The 18,099-nt window shown below is 51.9% G+C and overlaps 1 protein-coding gene across 1 annotated transcript; it reads left to right on the forward strand.

Moving 5' to 3' along the window:
• Positions 1-2,166: 2,166 nt before the first annotated feature.
• On the forward strand, positions 2,167-9,925 carry CXCL14 (C-X-C motif chemokine ligand 14). The gene is made up of 4 exons (XM_084796071.1): positions 2,167-2,471; positions 2,639-2,744; positions 6,092-6,205; positions 8,961-9,925. The coding sequence occupies exons 1-4, from the start codon at positions 2,408-2,410 to the stop codon at positions 8,974-8,976; spliced, it is 300 nt and encodes a 99-aa protein (XP_084652197.1). The 5' UTR covers positions 2,167-2,407; the 3' UTR covers positions 8,977-9,925.
• Positions 9,926-18,099: the final 8,174 nt, after the last annotated feature.

The raw sequence follows: 18,099 nt of genomic DNA on the forward strand, positions 1-18,099 counted from the left end.
GTTGGGTTTTGGTTTTTCGAGACAGGGTTTCTCTTGTAGTTCTGGCTGTCCTGGACTCTCTTTGCAGACCAGGCTAGTCTCAAATTCACAGAGATCCACTTGCCTCTGCCTCCCGAGTGCTGGAATTAAAGGTCTTGGCCTTTCCTTTGGGAGACAACAATTGCTAGACTTTTCTTTCTCACTACTCTGAAAGTACCATTATCACCCCCCTTTCACAGATGAGGAAAACTGAGGGACGGACAAAAGAACCATTTGCCCAGAGTCACATGCAGTTCCACTGAAGTCAGAAACAGACCTCTTAGCCGCTCTACTGCATGGTTTCAAAGCACACCGTTCTTAAAGAGAGGCAGAGCAGGAATGGCCCACAGAGAGATGAAAGCAGATCATCACGCCAGACATGCAGCTGCATCTTAGCTGTGTGCATGCATTCAACCCCGAAGGCGGTGCTGCAGACCTCCGAAGGAATAAAACTGCCTCTTTTCTTACTTTCCTGAAATAAAACCCATTCTGCTGTGTACATGAAGAAAAACAAAATGTAAGCCTTTAAAGTGACATAAATGGCAAAGGTCATCCTGATTCCCTCTGCTGAACCCACCGCCCAGCTGCCAGCATGGCCTTAAGGACAGGGACAACAGTGTGCATGGGTTCTGTTGCTCTGCTCTGCGAGCACAGCTCCCCCCTAGAGGCAACATGCACAGATGAGGAGGGAAAGCACAGGTTCTAAAGTCAGCTAACGACTGCCTCCTACCCTAGAAGCCCCTCTGTATGCTTGTGCCCCTAGGAGCTGCCAGGCTAACACTGTAGCAAGGACCAAGCTCTGGCGTGAGAGCCACGTTAGCCCTCCATGAGCCTAAGATATACGGACCCTGTCTCTGGGTCTCTTAAAGCAGCTCTTCTCCAGAATGGAGGGGCCTCACTCAGCAGCCCCATAGCCATAGATGCTCCTGGCCTAGCCACCTTTTTCCTGTTTCTAGAACCTTCTTCCTTGCTATGCCTGTTTCTGCACTGGAAAATGAACAACTTAAAAGTGCCAATTTAAGGGAAGCCTGTCCCAGTCAAAGTGATATATAAAATATATACACTTATGCTGCTCTTTTTTTTTTTTACATATCATGTAAGAACTTTATTCTTTGGAATGCATTAAAATATATACAACAGTTCAACATTTGGGAATATCACAAATGCAAAACGTAGGTAGGTCCTGTGATCACCACTCTACGATGCTCTTAAATAACATTGTCTGAGCACTGTGTCCTGCATCCTGATAATTGCTTTGTATGATCGTATGTACTTCTTACAGGTGCCTTTGGTGGGCACTATGACAACCTACAGTTTTACAGATAGTAAAAAGAAGCCTTTTACTGTAGAGTCACGTGCTGGTGAATAGTGGGCCAGGGTGGAATTTCATCCACCGTCTGGTACTATGTTCACAAGGTGGGACAGCCGCTATCCGGTTACAATGGTCACAGCTGCCTACTGGGCTCTACCTGGCTTTAAAGATTCTTCTGAATATATGTGATGAATACCCCTGGTTCTCCACAGCCCCTGGACAGCCACACATGAACACCATGCTACAGACCCCTTCTAGGAGTTGTGTACCCCCACACACACACTACCTATCATCCCCCACTCCCCGAACCCAGTAACTCAATGATCAAAGGCTTATGCTACTTGTGACAAGCTCCTATATACCTAGCCTTGAGCTCTGACCACCGGGGCTGCTGGCACAGTAGAGACCAACACCACAGGGGGCAGGCCTACTGGCATTCTCCCTTGGCACCTGCTTGAAAACTCTAGGATCTGAGCCAGGCCCGGGTCTTTCGGTGGCTCGGGACAGTAAACCTGTGTGGCCTGAGAAGTGTCCACAGGAAACAGAAAAGCAGCACCCTTCAGCAGGCTGTGCTCCTGCCTGGCCTCTCTAAGGCAAGGAGGTCTTGGTGTGCAAGTGAGTAAAGGCGGGCATGCTGTGGAGGGAGAGGTTAGCGGATGTGAGTGTGTGCGTGTGCGCGTGGCTCCAAGTGTGCGCCGCTGTGATCGCCATGGGTCTGGGGCGGGCGGCAGGGAGGGCTGGGAGATCTCCTCCCCCCACCACATTGAGAAATCTCAGTGAGTCACCGAGTGGTTCTGCATATTAATGAGCTCGCTTTCCGAGAGGGCAGGAGCGAATTTAAAAGAGGCCAGGGTGGGCGGAGGGAGGCTGTGGGGAGATCGCAGCACCCAGCGCCAAGCGCAGCGCAGCACCGTGACAGACAGCAGGAGCACCCATCGACGGGCGCAGCTAGAGTGAGCGGAGCAGAGAGGCGTGCTCTAAGCCGAGAACCGAGCCGGGCGGCATCCCCCGGCCATTGAACGCTCAGGCCAGCGCCCTCCCTGGGTCCCTGCTCCCCACTGCGCCCCTCCGGTCAGCATGAGGCTCCTGGCGGCTGCGCTGCTCCTGCTGCTCCTGGCGCTGTGCGCCTCGCGCGTGGACGGTGAGTGCTGCGAGGGCCCTCGGCCGCTGTCCTGTCCCGTCCTAAGGAGCCCAAGCACCACCTAATCATCCTGGAACCCCGGGAATCCCGGGAGGGCACCTTGAGCGGTCGCGAGAGAGTCGGAGAGCTCTCTGGCGACTCAGCAGCCCGGCCGCGCTCTCCCGCAGGGTCCAAGTGTAAGTGTTCCCGGAAGGGGCCCAAGATTCGCTACAGCGACGTGAAGAAGCTGGAAATGAAGCCAAAGTACCCACATTGCGAGGAGAAGATGGTTATGTGAGTTCTGCGGGAGCATGTCCCCGTGGCGGGGCACAACCTGGGGCTGGGTCGGGCTGATAAGCCGTTCTCTTAGCCTTTGCCAAGGTTCTGGGAAGCAATTTATAATCGCCTGGCAAGTCTTCGGGACGTTGCCAGTCTGGAAAGGGGAGGTCTCTGGCCGGTGCCTCTGTTCCTGTCCTTGATTGGATTCAAAGTGGCAGGCAAGGGTTTAACTATGGGCCAGTGGTTCTGGTGCACCCACTTAGAACATCTGCCCCAGATCCACTTGGGACGCACACCCAGCCTGTTGGGCGAGCTATGCTGCCTTTCTCTTAAAGAAGAGAGAACCAACTTTCCTTTCAGCGCCCCTTTTCAGTCTGGGGTCTGGCCACAGGGGTGGACACTTTGAGGTTCCCAGGACTTTCATTGTTAGAATTCTCCTGTATCTTTTGCCTAATGAGTCCGCAAATCTGAACAATGTTAGGGAAAGCGCTCTGCTGGGGTTAATGTGCCATGCCACCACTGCAGCCTGCTTGGTGGGGATGCCGGCGAAGTCTTAAAAACTGGGGCAGAGCAAGAACACTGAGTTTTCTTGCGCCTCAGCCTTCCCAATTAACCACTTGAAGCCAGCGCGGGCAGTTTCCCCATTAATACACTCTTGGCCAGGAAGGCAGCCCTTGGCAAAACAGCTCCCAAATATTTGCCATGGACCATTGGTCCCTCTTCCCCTCCCCCAGAAACAGGACACACTTTATTCTCAGTCTGGGCAAGTGCCTTCTACCCGCTGCCCTTACTCTGGCCCAAAGGCCTCCACGCAGTGTCTGTGAAGGAAGGGCACACCCCCACCGGCACCTCACAACCTCCACTCGCTGAAGTTGAGGAATTCAGAAAGCCACAGGGCCTGAGCTGACCCGAGTCATGAGCTTCCCAATTAACATCCTTATCCCTGCCCTAAGCTTGCCGGTCAAGCTAAGGTGTGGGCTGGCTCCGGGTTAAAAAGGCTATGGCAGGAGGCACAAGAACCTCAGAATTTCTAGTTTGGGGGCTCAAAACGTCAGAGAATGATCAGGGGGCCCTCATGTAAATTGTCTTTGAGACCTTGCAGGGGACAAAAATAGTCTGGGATGCACCGGAAACTCAAAAGGACAGGCTCTCTTCTCCACTAAACTTCTCTGGGTGGACAGGGAAACTACAGGCAAGCAAGTGCATGAAGGGGCTTCATTTAGCCTTGGAGAAACTTGCAGGGGCCCCCTGAGACCAGCACCTTTCCCAGGCCTCTCTCCTGTCCCCATCTTTTGACAGGCCAGAGGCTCCTCTCTCCTTCTATTGGACAGGAGACCTGCACTTTTTTTTTTTTTTTTTTTTTTGCCAAAACAGGTTTTCAGTCACAAAGGCTGAAGGCAAGTTTTCCAGTTCACCCTGAGTCATCTAGAGATCTCTGGGGGAAGGGGGGATGGAGGGGGCCCGTGGGTGTTAAGGTAAGTCAGTGTGTCCTTCAAGTGTGTGTCCTTGCAGTCAAGATATGGGAAAGCCTCTTTTAAAATATGTATTTATTATTGGGGAGGGAGTAGGCTCGCCATGGCGCATGTGTGGAGATCAGAGGGCAACTTGCAGGATGTGGTTACTCCTGCGTGTCCCAGGAACCAAACAGCCCAGGCTTGGTGGTGAGGACCTCCTCAGCCAACTTGCCAGCCCAAGCTCAGGCTCTTGAAGAACAATTTGTGTCATGTGTCCGTGGAGTTATCATCCAAGTCATCGGCACCCCGGAACTGCTGTGGAATGAGATGCAGAATTTCTGACCCCAGAATTTCTGGACCCCAGATTCTGCGCCCTGCTGTGATTTTGCATAAGCCCAGTATTCTAAGGAAGCTTGGAGCGCCTCTGTGGGGTGGGGGTGGGGGGCGGGGGACAGAACCCTTTTGTGCTCTCCCTGACCTTCAGAAGTGGGGTGCTCAGGCTGCTCTCTGGCCTATGGAGAAGGAGTTTTTAACTGGACTTTGCCACTCAGGGCAATGGCAGCGTTGTGGGTGCCGGGGGAAATACAGCTGCTAATTCCTGCAGGATGGTAGAGGTGCAGAGGGAGGGCCCCATGCTCAGAGCCTGCAAGGATCCACCTGTCTCCGGTGGAGCAGGATCCAGTTACCTGGCATTATCAGATGTCTGTCCTGGTCTTGGACGAGGAAGAACAGGCTCCTGATGCAGCGTTCTGTCCCCATTCTGCTGGCAAGACTCTGCTGGTCATGCCTACAGATTGGAAGACTGCATTCCCAGCAACGCTGCCCGCTTCTAGAATTTGGCCCATAAACCCTGCCGCTTCACCTTGGGGCCAGGTGGGGAACAAGTTGAGCTCCCTCACTTTCCACTCTTCCTATTCTCACCTCCAACTACCCTCCTGCGACCCTCAGGAAGTCATCTCTCCACTTTGTATGGTCCAAGTGACCATACACTATTGTCTACCTCCTCCGCCCTCCCCTCCCTACTTCCCCCTCTCCCCTCTCCTCCTGCCGCCCCCACCCAGAAGTTTCCTCTGACTCCTACCCTTGGTCACCCTGGCTGAGAGAGACACTACAGACCATCTAGGACTGAGGTCGCACATGAAGTTTGTCTTTCTCCTGGCTGCCTCATCTTTCATGACTACTTAGTAAATAACAGTAGTCCCTGGACACATAGCAGGGCCTGGGCACTCTGTTCCTTCAATAACCCTGTGACATAGGTCCTCTCGTTGTACCTATTTTACAGAGAGCAGACAGAGTCAGACAGGTTGCAAGGACTCATACTCAGCCTACTGTGCTCAGCACAGCCCCCTGCTTCTCCCTTGCACAGCTAGGCCTCTACAGGCTGTTTGGAGCTTTGGCTGAGAGAGGCCCAGAGAAGATCTTTTTTTTTTTTTCTGCCCCCAAATGAGATAGCTGCAACCTCACGCTGAAGCTTCAAGATGGCCCTTGCTCCAGGATCAGCAAATCCTCAAGCCAGGGACAAGCTGGGGTCAAGGGTCAGAGACTATGGTATCAGCCCCTCTGTGCAGTTCCTCCGATCCAAGGATGGGGCTTGGCATGAGTACCTTTTAGCAGTGGCTCCCGTCTACCTCTGGGCCACTGGAAGAGCCCCCTGGTCATTGCTCCCCCAAGAAATGCTATCCTGGGGGACAGCAGACTGCTGGGTGCTGTGGTGGGTAGGACTGCCAAGGGAAAGTTAAAGCCACTCACTGAACACGGGCTAACCCTGCCATGTCGGCTGAGACACAGAACACTGGGAAAGGCTGGCCAGGGATGGACGTGGGGGTGGGGGGGAGCCCCTCAGTGCTCTGATGCTATAGGCTGATATTCGGAGACCTCAACGCTGTACCTCATTCTGCTCTGTTTCAGCATCACTACCAAGAGCATGTCCAGGTACAGGGGCCAGGAGCACTGCCTGCACCCTAAGCTGCAGAGCACCAAACGCTTCATCAAATGGTACAACGCCTGGAACGAGAAGCGCAGGTACATCTCTTCTCACTGCCCTCCCCCCTCCTTCCCTTCCTCCCCCCTCCTCCCCCCTCCTCCCCTCCCCCCAGCCCTGCCCACCCAGAAGGGCTTGGCTACTGGCTGTTGGCTTTCAGGGCAGGAAGAGACCCACACACCATGTCATCTATTGACCTCACCTAATGTGTGACACCCACATAATAGCCACAGAAGTAGATACTCTGTCACTGCTTCCATAACCCCCACTGATGGGGAACTCACTGCTCAGCAAAGGAGGCTGAGGCACTCCGGCCAGCAGTGAGCACTGCAGGTGAATGAAAATTCTGCCTCATTCTAACTTTCATATTATAGGCTTTTTTTTTTGCGGATATTTTTAAAGACTTGCTTTTATTGTGTGTATGTGGACGTTAAGACTGCATGCATGTGTATCCCCTACATGCCTGGTACCCAAGGATTTCAAAAAGGGCTCATCAGGCCCCATGCCACTGCAGTTGCAGGCGGTTGTGAGCTGCTGCGTGGCTGCCAGGAATCAAACACAGGTCCACTGCAAGAGTAGCCATGCTCCTAACTGTTGGGCCATCCTTCTGCCCCCTAACTTTCATATTATCTTCTTAATTGCTGTTTTTTCTTTAAGTCGCATAAGCTGAAATTGGCTGTGTGAGTGAGCACCTGGCATAGTTGTCCCTGTGAACTTTATGGGGGGCGGGTATGACTCCTTAAGTGAGAGTTTATTAGGTATGCAGTGATGATCAGGATGGCCCCTACCAGTGCCGTGATCTCCTCTCCGGAGTGCCCCATGCCCTGTACTTCCCTAACCCTGACTAGTTCCTTCTCAGACAGGTTCTGGAGAACACTTGGGTTCAGCCCTTTCAATTAAAGCCTGTTTACCCAAAAGGGCATCAGTTGAGATGATCAGTGCCTTGGACCAGACACCTTTGCTGATGGGTAATTTCCCGATCATCAAAAGGGGCTCCCTGGTTCTAATCCTGTCCTTGGAAGGAGAAGCCTCTTCCAGCTCCTTTGTACCAGGTCCTGGATAAGGCACTCCTCAAACCCCCAAGGCATGTTATATCTTTGCCTGCCTGCAAAGCAGAGCTGAGGGAGGACACACACTCAGGGGACCCCCAAGGATCCCAGCACCTTGCCCTAAGAGGGGGAAACCAAGACCAGGTGGGGACAGGGTGTGATGGGCTTCACAGCACTGGGAGGAGAGGGCAGGGCAGGAGCCAGGCCCCGGTGTGGGGGTGTGGGTCCCTGCTGCTGTCTTTCCCAGCATGCAGCCTCGCGCTCCCCCAGCCTGTGCCTCGTGAGCAGCTCTCTTAGAGCTGACACCCCTGTTCGCCTTCTGCACCTGAATCCTTTCTTGCTCCCTCCAAAACTGCCTCATCCACAATTGCCTGAAATAGAAAGTGGTGAGGTGAGCAACTATTTCCTATCTATCTGATGGGAACGAAGCCCTCTTGCTGGTCAGGGCATGCAGCCCGCATGACAAAAGCAGGGCCAGGGCCTGATCCACCTCGCCCGCCCCCTGCCACCTTCCTGTGTCATCAAGAGCAGAGTGACCCCAGGGCCCGCTTGGAAAGTCTTGCCCAGACTATTGCAGACATTCGAGCCTTGTTTTTCCTCCACCTGGGCTACCTGGGCTTTGAAGAGGAGGCACCTGGGTGAGGATCCTGCGGCTCCCCCAACCCCAGATGTTTCTACTTTTACAAAATTGCTCTCCTGTGGGCTGTGAGGGCCTCTCTGGCTACCAGGCCTCTGCCAATTTGCCACAGCAAGAGCTCAGCACTTCAGGGGGTGGGGGTGGGGGGCTGTTTGCTTGTATATTTGTTTGTTGAGACAGGATCTCACATAAGCCCTGACTAGGATCAACTCAAACTCAAAGCAAAGGATAGCCTTGAACCCCGAATCCTAATCTGTCCACCCTCAAAGTGTTGGGGGTGGCAGAGATTACAGGCCTTTGTCACATTCTACTGAATTCATCTCTTTCTCAGAACATGGCGGAATTCTGGAACAGGAAACGGCCGTGCCTGTCCTGTCCCTTTCTAACCCCTCCCTGGCAAAGGATTAAAAACCAACATAATGAATGAGATGGAGATAAGAGGACTGTTTAAAGTCTGAGAGAACAAATGTGCATGCTTGGTAGCTCAGAATGGAGGAAACAGGATGTATGGCAGGGCCACGCCCCTCCCTGGTCCCTGACACCAACCTGGCACCTTAAAGACCAGAATCTCTGGCTGTCACGAGAGGCAGCTACACGGAGCATCTTACTGCGTTCCTATTGTACTTGTATATCTGTGTGTGTGGCGGTATGCCGTGGGAGTGCAGGTGCCTGAGGTGGCCAGAAAAGGGCTTTTTTGGATCCTCGGGAGCCGGAGATATAGTGGTTTGTGCGCCCCTGACATGGGGTGCTGGGAACTAAGTTTTGGGTCCCCTGGCAGAGCAGTGACAGATCTTGGCCACTGACTCCCCAGCCCACAGGCAGTTTATTTCAGTGCATGATTAGAGGCGGGGTCTCACTCAGAAATCAGGAGCAGTGATCGCAGTGCGATGTGCAACCCAGCGCCAGGATTGCAGGTGTGAGCGGCCACACCCATCTGTGTGTAAGCTGTTGTGTTGGTTTCAACCACATCCTCAGAGCCATCTCTCCTCTCCTGGCCCCAGGCCTGGGAGAGGGTCCATCGATAATGCCACTCCACAACAGCTGTGCGCGGCCTGCACCTCGGCCTGAGCCGCTTACATCATCCATGTGTGTTGTGTCCTCTCTTCCCAGGGTCTACGAAGAATAGGGCGAACAGTCTCGGGAAGAAAAACTCCAGGCCAGTGAGAGACTTCAGCAGAGGACTTTGCAGATTAAAATAAAAGCCCTTTCTTTCTCACAAGCATAAGACAAATTATATACTGCTATGAAGCTCTTCTTACCAGGGTCAGTTTTTACATTTTATAGCTGTGTGTGAAAGGTTTCCAGATGTGAGACCCAGCCTTCCTGCACCTCAGACTTCATTACAAGTGGCTTTTTGCAGAAGGGACGGGTGGAGGGGGGGGGGGACAGGAGGGGGGGACCTCAAGCCTTTCCTTTTTAAAATAAGGGGTTTTGTATTTGTCCATATGTCACCACACATCTGAGCTTTATAAGCGCCTGGAAGGAACAATGAGCGTGGTTGAGGCGTTTCATTGCACCATTGCTCCAGCACAGGCCTGCAAAGCTTCCGCTCAGAGGGCCTGGCGCCTCGGCACAGCTGCCATGGGCTCTCCTGGGCTTATGACTGGTCAGAGTTTTCGGTGTGACTCCACAGTGGCCCCTGTTGCAGGGCAATTGGGAGCGGGTTCTTCTGCATACATCTGTGCCTGGAGGAACTCAGTCTAGTTACCAGAGCAAGCTTCACACCTCCCCCTCCCCACCCCACCCCCCAGCAGTACCCCCAACCCAGCTCCATTCCTGGGCTCTGGCTTGGCCAGGCAAGTGAGCCTTAAAGGAGCTGGGTCTTCCTTCCAACCTTAGGATTTCTGAAAGGCTCCCTGCTTTGGTAGATGACACTGCCGAAGCATAGAAAGTTCCCAACAGTGTGAGGAAACCACCTGGGGAGAAAACAGAAAGATTCAGGAATGGATGTGCGCAACACACTGCCAGAGCTACACGTCCTAGTGTTGCGGGGGGGGGGGGGGTGCCAGCAAAGCTTTGTCTCTTTCCCTCACCCCAATAGAAAGCACACTGCCCCTCGGTGCGTATGCAAAGAGTCCAGTCCTCGATCTCCTGTGTACATACCCAGTGTGCCCTGCCGCACGCTGTCCTACAGTAGAAGCCGCGCTGTACGGCTCTGTATCTGCTATGTAAATGCTTGAGAAACCATGAGTGCTGCATGCAAGTTTCATGTTCTTTCTAAGATGAAAAAGAAAGTAATAAAATATATTTGAAGTTACCAAAATTCTGGACTCCTGGGCTTTTATACACACACACACACACACACACACACACACACACACACACACACATACACACATACACTGTGTCGAATTAAGCCAGATGATATAAAATATTTGCTGAGTCCTAAAGAAATGGGCATAAATGTGGTGGGAAAGAAAGTCAGTGTTTCACAAATATCTGTCTATGTGCAATGTGTGGGGCTCTCTCTCTGGAAGCGTGCATGAGGCCAGGCCTGGAGGCTAATGCCACCTGCTCCCCCCAGCTGCAGGTTGGTGGAAGCATGCAGGTGAGGGCTTGTGGGGCTGGAGAGGCAAGGAAGGCAAAAGATGCCTTCGGGCTGGCCCACAGCTCTGAGACCCTCAGTGGAGGAGCAGTGGTTCAACTGAGAGGCCAAGGAGGGCAACGCTGTGGTCCTGATTCTGCTTCTGGGGAGGCCTGTGAGTGCAGAGCACACCGATGGTGTTTCTGGGGACTGGGTGATGGAGACAAAGTCCTGAGAAGGTCTCAGATGGTGACCCGGTGTCTTACTGAGCGTAGCTCAGGTCAGCCCCATTTGTCCTCTACTCTCGATGCTCTCTAGACTAGGAACCTGGAGCCTCACCCTTTCATGTCTGCAGATGATTTCTTGGCACTGGCTCTGCTCTTACAAAGACGCACAGCAAGTCCCCCCTGCTAGGGTGAACTATAGGTGATGCTCTGATCCTTGCTATCCATGCTTCCTCTCCAAGGCTCCAAGTTACCTCTCGTGGGTTACCAGGCACACTGAGGACTAGTGAGATTAAGAAAGTTGCCCGGGTGCCCAGGCCCCTCACTATCACCATCCAGTGGCTGGATGGACACTTTCCTGCTTCCAGGTAGGAACCATGAATTCCCCCACCCCTCCTGTCCCTTTCCCTCATTACAGACGGCATAGCAACCCTAGCCTGGTGGCAGAGGCACCACCTAGAGCAGGGACAGCAAGGCCAGGCTCCACCTCTCAGGGGCCCCAAAGCCCATTTGGTCCTGGTGTGTCACCAGTAGGACCTCGTAAGTGAGGACCCTGTTGTAAAAGCAGCCTATAGAAAGAGCCCTGCTGCTACCCCCATTGAAGCTGAGAGCGTGGGGTTTCAGACACTCACAAGGTTCTGAGTTCTAGACTCATGCCCTTTCGCACACTCTATATACCACACAGTCTCTCCTCACCTTTGCTCCTGAAAGGCTTGTCCTGGTCAACTAGACTCTGGTTAGAACCAACTATGTGGCTGGTTTGCTTGCTCCCTGTTCAAATGAACCTTTAGGTAAAAATAATTAATTTGCTACGTATTTTAAATAGGATAGTTTGAATGTTCTCAGCACAAGCAAATGGTTAATGCTTGAGGCACTGGGTATGCTAATTACCTGATCTGATTATTATGCACGGTGCCCATGTATGGAAATATCACACTGTACCACATGAATATGTACAATTCATTTCTGTCAATTTCAAAAGTCTTTGAGTGACAAAAAAAAAAAAAGGAAAATGGCAAATTTCAAGATGGCAACAGCTGAGCATTAAATCCAGCATGGGTCCCTCCCAGACAGGCCCAGGGCAAGTCACGCATTGTAAGCTCAAGAGGCCTCCTGTCTCCAGCATCAATTTCAACACCCATCTGGATGATTCACCAGCCTTGAATTACTACAGAATTTGCTCTGTAATGCAGCAGTTTTGAATGTCTAATAGGATGTGTTCTCAGAGGCCATTTAAAACCTCCCCAAACCTATGACGGTGTGAGGTACAATGGTCGCTCCTTATCCGTGAGGACTCAACGCCACCATGAAGGCCTGAAGCCGAGGGCACTGCTGAGCCACACACACACTATACACACTATGTTGTTCCTGTGCAGACAAGCCTGAAGGAAAGATTAACTTATAAACTGCGTACAATAAAAGACAAAAGTCATCCCCTATAGATTAACAACCTCGGTGTAACATCATTTCATTGCTTTGGGGTCTAGAATTAGACTGGAGGTGGAGCTCGGGAGCAGAGCTCCTGTTGCCACCTGCAAGGCCCTGGGTTTGATTATCAGCAACACAAACCAACAAAAAGCTCACCTGTCAGCTATAACCAGAGTCTCAGCTGTCAGCTCCGCATGGACCAGGAGCCTCCTGGGAAGAGGGAACCACAACTGCCCATATCAGACTGCCCTCTGGCCGTGCCGGGGAGGCTCCGTCTAAATTGCCGATTGATGTTGTAACCCACTCTTAGGGTTGCCGTCCTTAGGCAGGTGGGTCTAAGCTGTCTAAGAAAGGTAACTGAGCAAGCACTGGGCAGTGAGCCAGGAAGCTGTGCCTCCATGGTTTCCGCTTCAACTTCCTGCTGCCAGGTTCCTCCTTTCCTTCTGGCAGTGATGGCTGTAACCGGTGAGCTAAAATAAATGCTTTGCTCCCTGAGTTGCCTTGGGTCATGGCATTTATGATCGCATCAGAGAATCAAACTAGGACATGACCTCGTTCGTTCAGCTTTTCCTTGGCTCTTACCAATCATCATTGCTTTGCACTGTAGGGTCATTACTGTCCAAAGTAAGAATTAAACACACAAGCACCACAACACTGCCTAGGCCGATCTGATAACCAAAACTACTATCGATGAATGGAAGGGCAGAGCACGCCATGTGGAAACGCTGCACGAAAGGGCAGTTCGTGTCCCTCAACGACAGACACAGCAGGAAGCAGAAAGATTTCATCATACTATTAAAATGGCCTACAATCTAAGATATCATTCATTTCTGGAATTTTCTACCTAATATTTTTGGGCATGGCCAACTACAGTTAACCAAATATTGGGTACTTAAGGGCACTGAAGGTGACACCACAGTGAAGAAGCCTGCTGTCCTAAGACAGGACTGGTTAGCTGTTAGCATTCTGGCCTCAGGACCCTTAAGAAGCATTCCCTCTGGGAACACTGAGCAGCCGCTGTGTGTAGAACTCCGAGTGAGACCCTGAATAGGGCCCTAACTGCTGCGCCCTGGCTTGAGGTGAAGGAGACAGGGAACTCCCACAGTGAGAGTAGTTTGAAAGCCAGAGTGAGGGGCGTGGCTCATGGCTCTGTAAAAGGAGAGCCAGCACCCTTCCCTTGTGACTGGTGTTGATGTGGATTCAAACTGGACTTCAGGAAGAAAAAGAAACAGGGAAAAGGCTCAGCGCCGGAGGGCAGATTAGACAAACAGGCTGAGCACACAGTAGGGCAGCAGTCTTAGGTGACCTCAAGGTGTGTTATTAATGCTTGCCGTGAGGTCCAGCGTAAGTTCCAATCTCTTAGAATGTAAGAGATATTTTCCTAATCGCTATGGTGAGGGACAGGTTGGCCCTGGTCCCTTGGAGGCAGAATTCACTTCTTCATGGGTCCAGCCCCTGCTGTCCTCACCAGGCCATTGCTATGTCCCCACATGCTGAGCTGGATGCTGGTGATGTCCTTCTGCCTGTGAAATTAGGTGCTGGATTGCATGTGGGTCTGATACCACGCAATAGGGGCACACAGCAGGCTCTTGGGGGCAGTGGTTCTCAACCTGTGGTTCAAGATCCCCTTTCACAGGAGTCACCTAAGACCACTAGAAAACACAGATATTTATGTTATGATTGATAACAGTAGCAAAATTACAGCTGTGAAGTAGCAACAGGAATAATTTTATGGCTAGGGGGTCACCATAGCATGAGGACCTGTGTTAAAAAGTCACAGCATCAGGAAGGTTGAGAATCCTTGCTTTAGGGACACCTCCAAAGCAATGCCTGGTCCCAGGTTCAGAGAGTTCAGAGGGGACCCCAACCCAGACTTCTGTCAGTCCTTGAAACTGCCCACTGAAAACAAGTTGTTCCCAAGTAACAAAAAAGCAGTGCTCCCATCCCTGCTCCGATGGTGCCAAGAGATCCAACAAGACAGGTTAGCAAAGGCCAAGGGGCTGATGTCAGAATGCTGGGGACTCAGAAGAGGACCAGGACACCAAGAAAACAATGACAATCCCAAATGGTTTTCTCACTTTCCAAGCACATCCCCTGCTTCCTCCACAAGAGGCTATTCTAAGGGTACCAAAGAGCCTGTGGGCCCTCCACTGTCTCTAAGGCTGCCTAAAAGAGGTGACAACAGAGATTAGTGTGGTAAGTGCTTATCGTGAGCCAGACCCTGTGCTGATGGCTTTACAGCCCCCCTATCCCATCTCCCCTCACCCCACCACACCCATCAGGACTCCTAGGGTAACTCTATGTCACAGATAAGAAAAGGCAGACTCAGTGAGGCCTGGGTGTCAGCCATCTTTAGACACTCCGTATGGTGTATTAGCTGATTTTCTGTTGCTGTGGTAAAACATTGTGACCAAAAGGAAGTTGGGGAGGAAAAGGTTTGTTTAGCCTATCCTTGCATATCGTAGTCCATCACTGAAGGAAATCATGGCAGAAACCCAAAGGCAGGAATCTAGAGGCAGGAACCTAAAGGCAGGAACCTAAAGGCAGGAACACAGGCCATGTAAGAGTGCTACTCACCGGCTTGCTCAGCCTGCTTTTTATACAACTCAGGACCACTGGCCCAGGCATGGCACTACCCTACTATGGGCTGTGCCAGCTCACCAATCATTAATCAAGAAAATGCTCTACAAACTTGCCTACAGGCAATTTGATGGGAGCATTTTCTCAGTTGTGAGGTTCCTCTTCCCCAATAACCCTAGCTTGTGTCAAGTTGACGAAAACAAAGAAAACAAAACAAAAACCCTAACTAGCACAGGAAGAAAAAGTTTATTTTGGCTTGTGGTTTCAGAGAGATAAAAATTGGCCTGGGGGAGGGGGTTGCTGGAGAGTTGGCTCAGAGATTAAGAGCACTGGCTGTTCTTCCAAAGGTTCTGAGTTCAAGTCCCAGCAACCACATGGTGGCTCACAACCATCTATAATGAGATCTAGTGCCTTCTTCTGGCCTGCAGGCTCACACGCAGGCGAAATATTGTATAAATAATAAATTAATAAATATTTTATTTTTAATCAGTCATGGTCAGGAGGCTGGGCAGCAGGAGCAGGAAGATGGGATCACATCCTCAATTAGACAAGAGAGGAAAGTGGATGGTGTGAGGCTATGAGCGAATTCTCAAGCCCACCCCAGTGACTGCTTCCCACAGCAAGTTTTGCACCACCTCCCCGCAAACAATGCTACCAACTGGGGACCATGTGTTCAAATATGTGAGTCTACGGGGACAGTTCTCATTCAAGCTACCACAAGTGGTAGAGGAAAGGTTTGAACCTTGTGTACCCAGCTTCACACAGATGCTCTGCTCTGAGGTATGCATTATCTATGCGCCTGTCCACCCTTCCCCATGTGACCTGCCTGCCTGCCTACAGGCTCCAGATAGCAAGACCTGTCCCTGGGCTCAGCTGATTATGGAATGGAGACCAGTCATTTAGTCAACAAGGCACGTTCATTTTGCTGCTGTCAAGTCTAGTTGTCTTCAAGAAGGGGGACACTACGCCAGCCACATGCTCCTGCCGGGTTTCTCCAGCCACTCGACAAAGGGAACCTCAACCTGCGAGGCAGAGAATCCTGCCTGCCCCACGTTGGATTGACACAAAGTCCGCCTGAGCAGAGGCAGCCAGATCCCAGCACCAGCAGAATGGCTGGGATGTTGTCAAATTCAGCTCAGGACTTTAGCTAGCAGCAGGTGGAAACCACCCCAGCTGCTGACTGCCAAAATCAGCTCAAAGGCAGATTTAAAGTCATGAGTTGCTTCTCACCAGGAGGCCAGAGCTGGTATTCTGGGATGGGTGGGGCTTGTCTGATGAGATAGAAACCAATGCTCAGTATAACCCCAGCACCTAGGGAGAGGTAGAGCAAGAGGCTTCCTTCCTCTCAGCCCTTTCCTCAAAAGCTGCCCTGGCCCAACAGTCCTTTCTACATCACAAAGGCTGGTTCCCTGCCATGGCAGCCCTTAAGGACAGACAGGGGCGAGCACTCACATTGGTTCAGCCACAGAAAAAGATGGCAAAGCAAGATTATAAGAGCAGTTTCTTTATAACCACTCATCCCCCATGCTTTCAGGGACAGCTGTGGCTTTGCCACAAAACTCCAGTATGGATCCCATTTTAGAAGACGTTCCTAAAGAGAGCCCTTGTCCAAGGTGGCACAGTAGCCAAGAGCTCCTCAGCAATGTTAGAGATCTGGCCCTCACCTGAGTAGGCTGGCCCTACTTGGCCTGCCAGGGAAAGCCCTGGCCCCTGACAATTGTCCTAGGTCAGCTTCAGAGTGTCCCCTCCCTGTCTTGGGTACTTTTCTTTCACTGTGATCAAAAACTTGCCAAAAGTAGCTTACAGGAAAGCCATTTAGTTTGCCTTAAGGGGATACAGCCTATCATGCAGGAAGGCAGGGAGGGCAGCAGTGTGAGCGCCAGCTGGACTGCTTGTTTGTTTGGGGCAATCCAAAGCTCCCATGGCTGCCTCTCAGGGCAGAGAGAACAGCAAGAACGGCGCAGTTATAAAGGCTTGTGTTGCGGAGGGAAGATGAGCTGTACGGACTAGCCTGGGCTCCAGCCCAAGGACTAGCCTGGGCTCCAGCTTGGGCTGTTGAGCTGTTGGAGGCTTGTTTGCATTAATAGGCAGCTAGATGCCCCTTCTGGCAGTAGGGGACTGTAGGGCCGGATGAGACAGTAATGGCCTTTCCCCAGCAGAGAGAGGGCCACTTCCCAACGTTTCTGAGGAACGCCGATTTTAAGTAGCAATCCTTCTGTTCACCGGTCTGAATCCTGCCGAGCTGAGTCCAGACTGTCGTCCAGGATGCTGTCAGTGGTACTGCCATTTTGGCAGCTGGGTCCTAGCAAGCAGGAGAGTGGGGCAGCAGCTATATCTCATGCACTGTCAGGAATCAGAGCGAGGTGAACGCAATCCTCAGTCACTTCCTCCTTTGTATTCACTCAGTCCTGGATCCCAGGTGGAAGGGTGCCACCCACATTCAGGGTGAGTTTTCCCTTCTGAGTCAAACCGCCCTAGAAACACCCCCTGGGTGTGTCTTCTGGGTCATTTGTAGACCAGCCTGGTCTCAAACTCACAGAGCTCCACCTGCCTCCATCTCCCTGAGTGCTGGGATCACAGGCGTGTGTCACCGCACCCAGATTCCTAAATCGTTCCTAAATCAGGTTGACAGTGAAGTTAAGCATCACTCATTCTCCAAAGCCCCAGGATGGTCGGTGCATAATATATCTGCTTACCATCATGAGCTAACACAGGTTAGCTGCAGACAAATCAGCCACTTCCATCACCGCCTCCCAGTGAATCTGCATGCTTTGGAAGCAATGGCTTCTCTGAGCCCTGCAGAGTACCCAGTAGCGTCTTCCTGGAAGGGATTTGACTTGCTTCTTGGTGCAGACTGGGCTCCAGCTCAACCCTTTGCCTCTGAGCTATTAGTTCCAGTTAAACTTGGCCTTAAGGTTCTTCTCCACAGTCCCAACCTGTGGGAGTGTTTGGAGTTCTTGTCACTTATTCTGCACCAGAGCCTCGAGCTGTTTGGGACCCCACAGAGGACCAGGGAATTGGCAAGACTCATACTGGCTGAGCATACAGCCACGCGCCTTATGCATGGCTCCCCCCCCCCCCCCCCCCGCCTTTGGTCATGCCAACTCTATGGGATGGGCACTGACATCATCTTCTTCCCCTGGGGTTGTGTGCTGGAAGCTCTGGGTGGGCATGGCAAAGCCTCTAACAGCCAGGGCCTAGTGGACAGTATTGAGACTGGGAGGGCGCTGTCCTTGGAGTGGCCAGCATTGCCTCGGGGAAGAGTTTGGCTGCCTCAACCCACTCTTACCTCCTTCCTGTCTCAGCTTCTGTCACCTAGACACCATCCACCAGGAGCCACACACACACACACACACCAGCACCAGGCAGTTGACAATGCTATGTTCCCAAACTCTGTATAACTGTTAACTAAATAAAGCTCTTTTTTAAAAAATATATATTATCCAGCATCTGTTACAGCAACACAAAACAGATTAACACAGAGTACCCTTGG

Source organism: Acomys minous (assembly GCF_964271855.1).
Source record: "Acomys minous genome assembly, chromosome: 9".
Classification (NCBI taxonomy): domain Eukaryota; kingdom Metazoa; phylum Chordata; class Mammalia; order Rodentia; family Muridae; genus Acomys; species Acomys minous.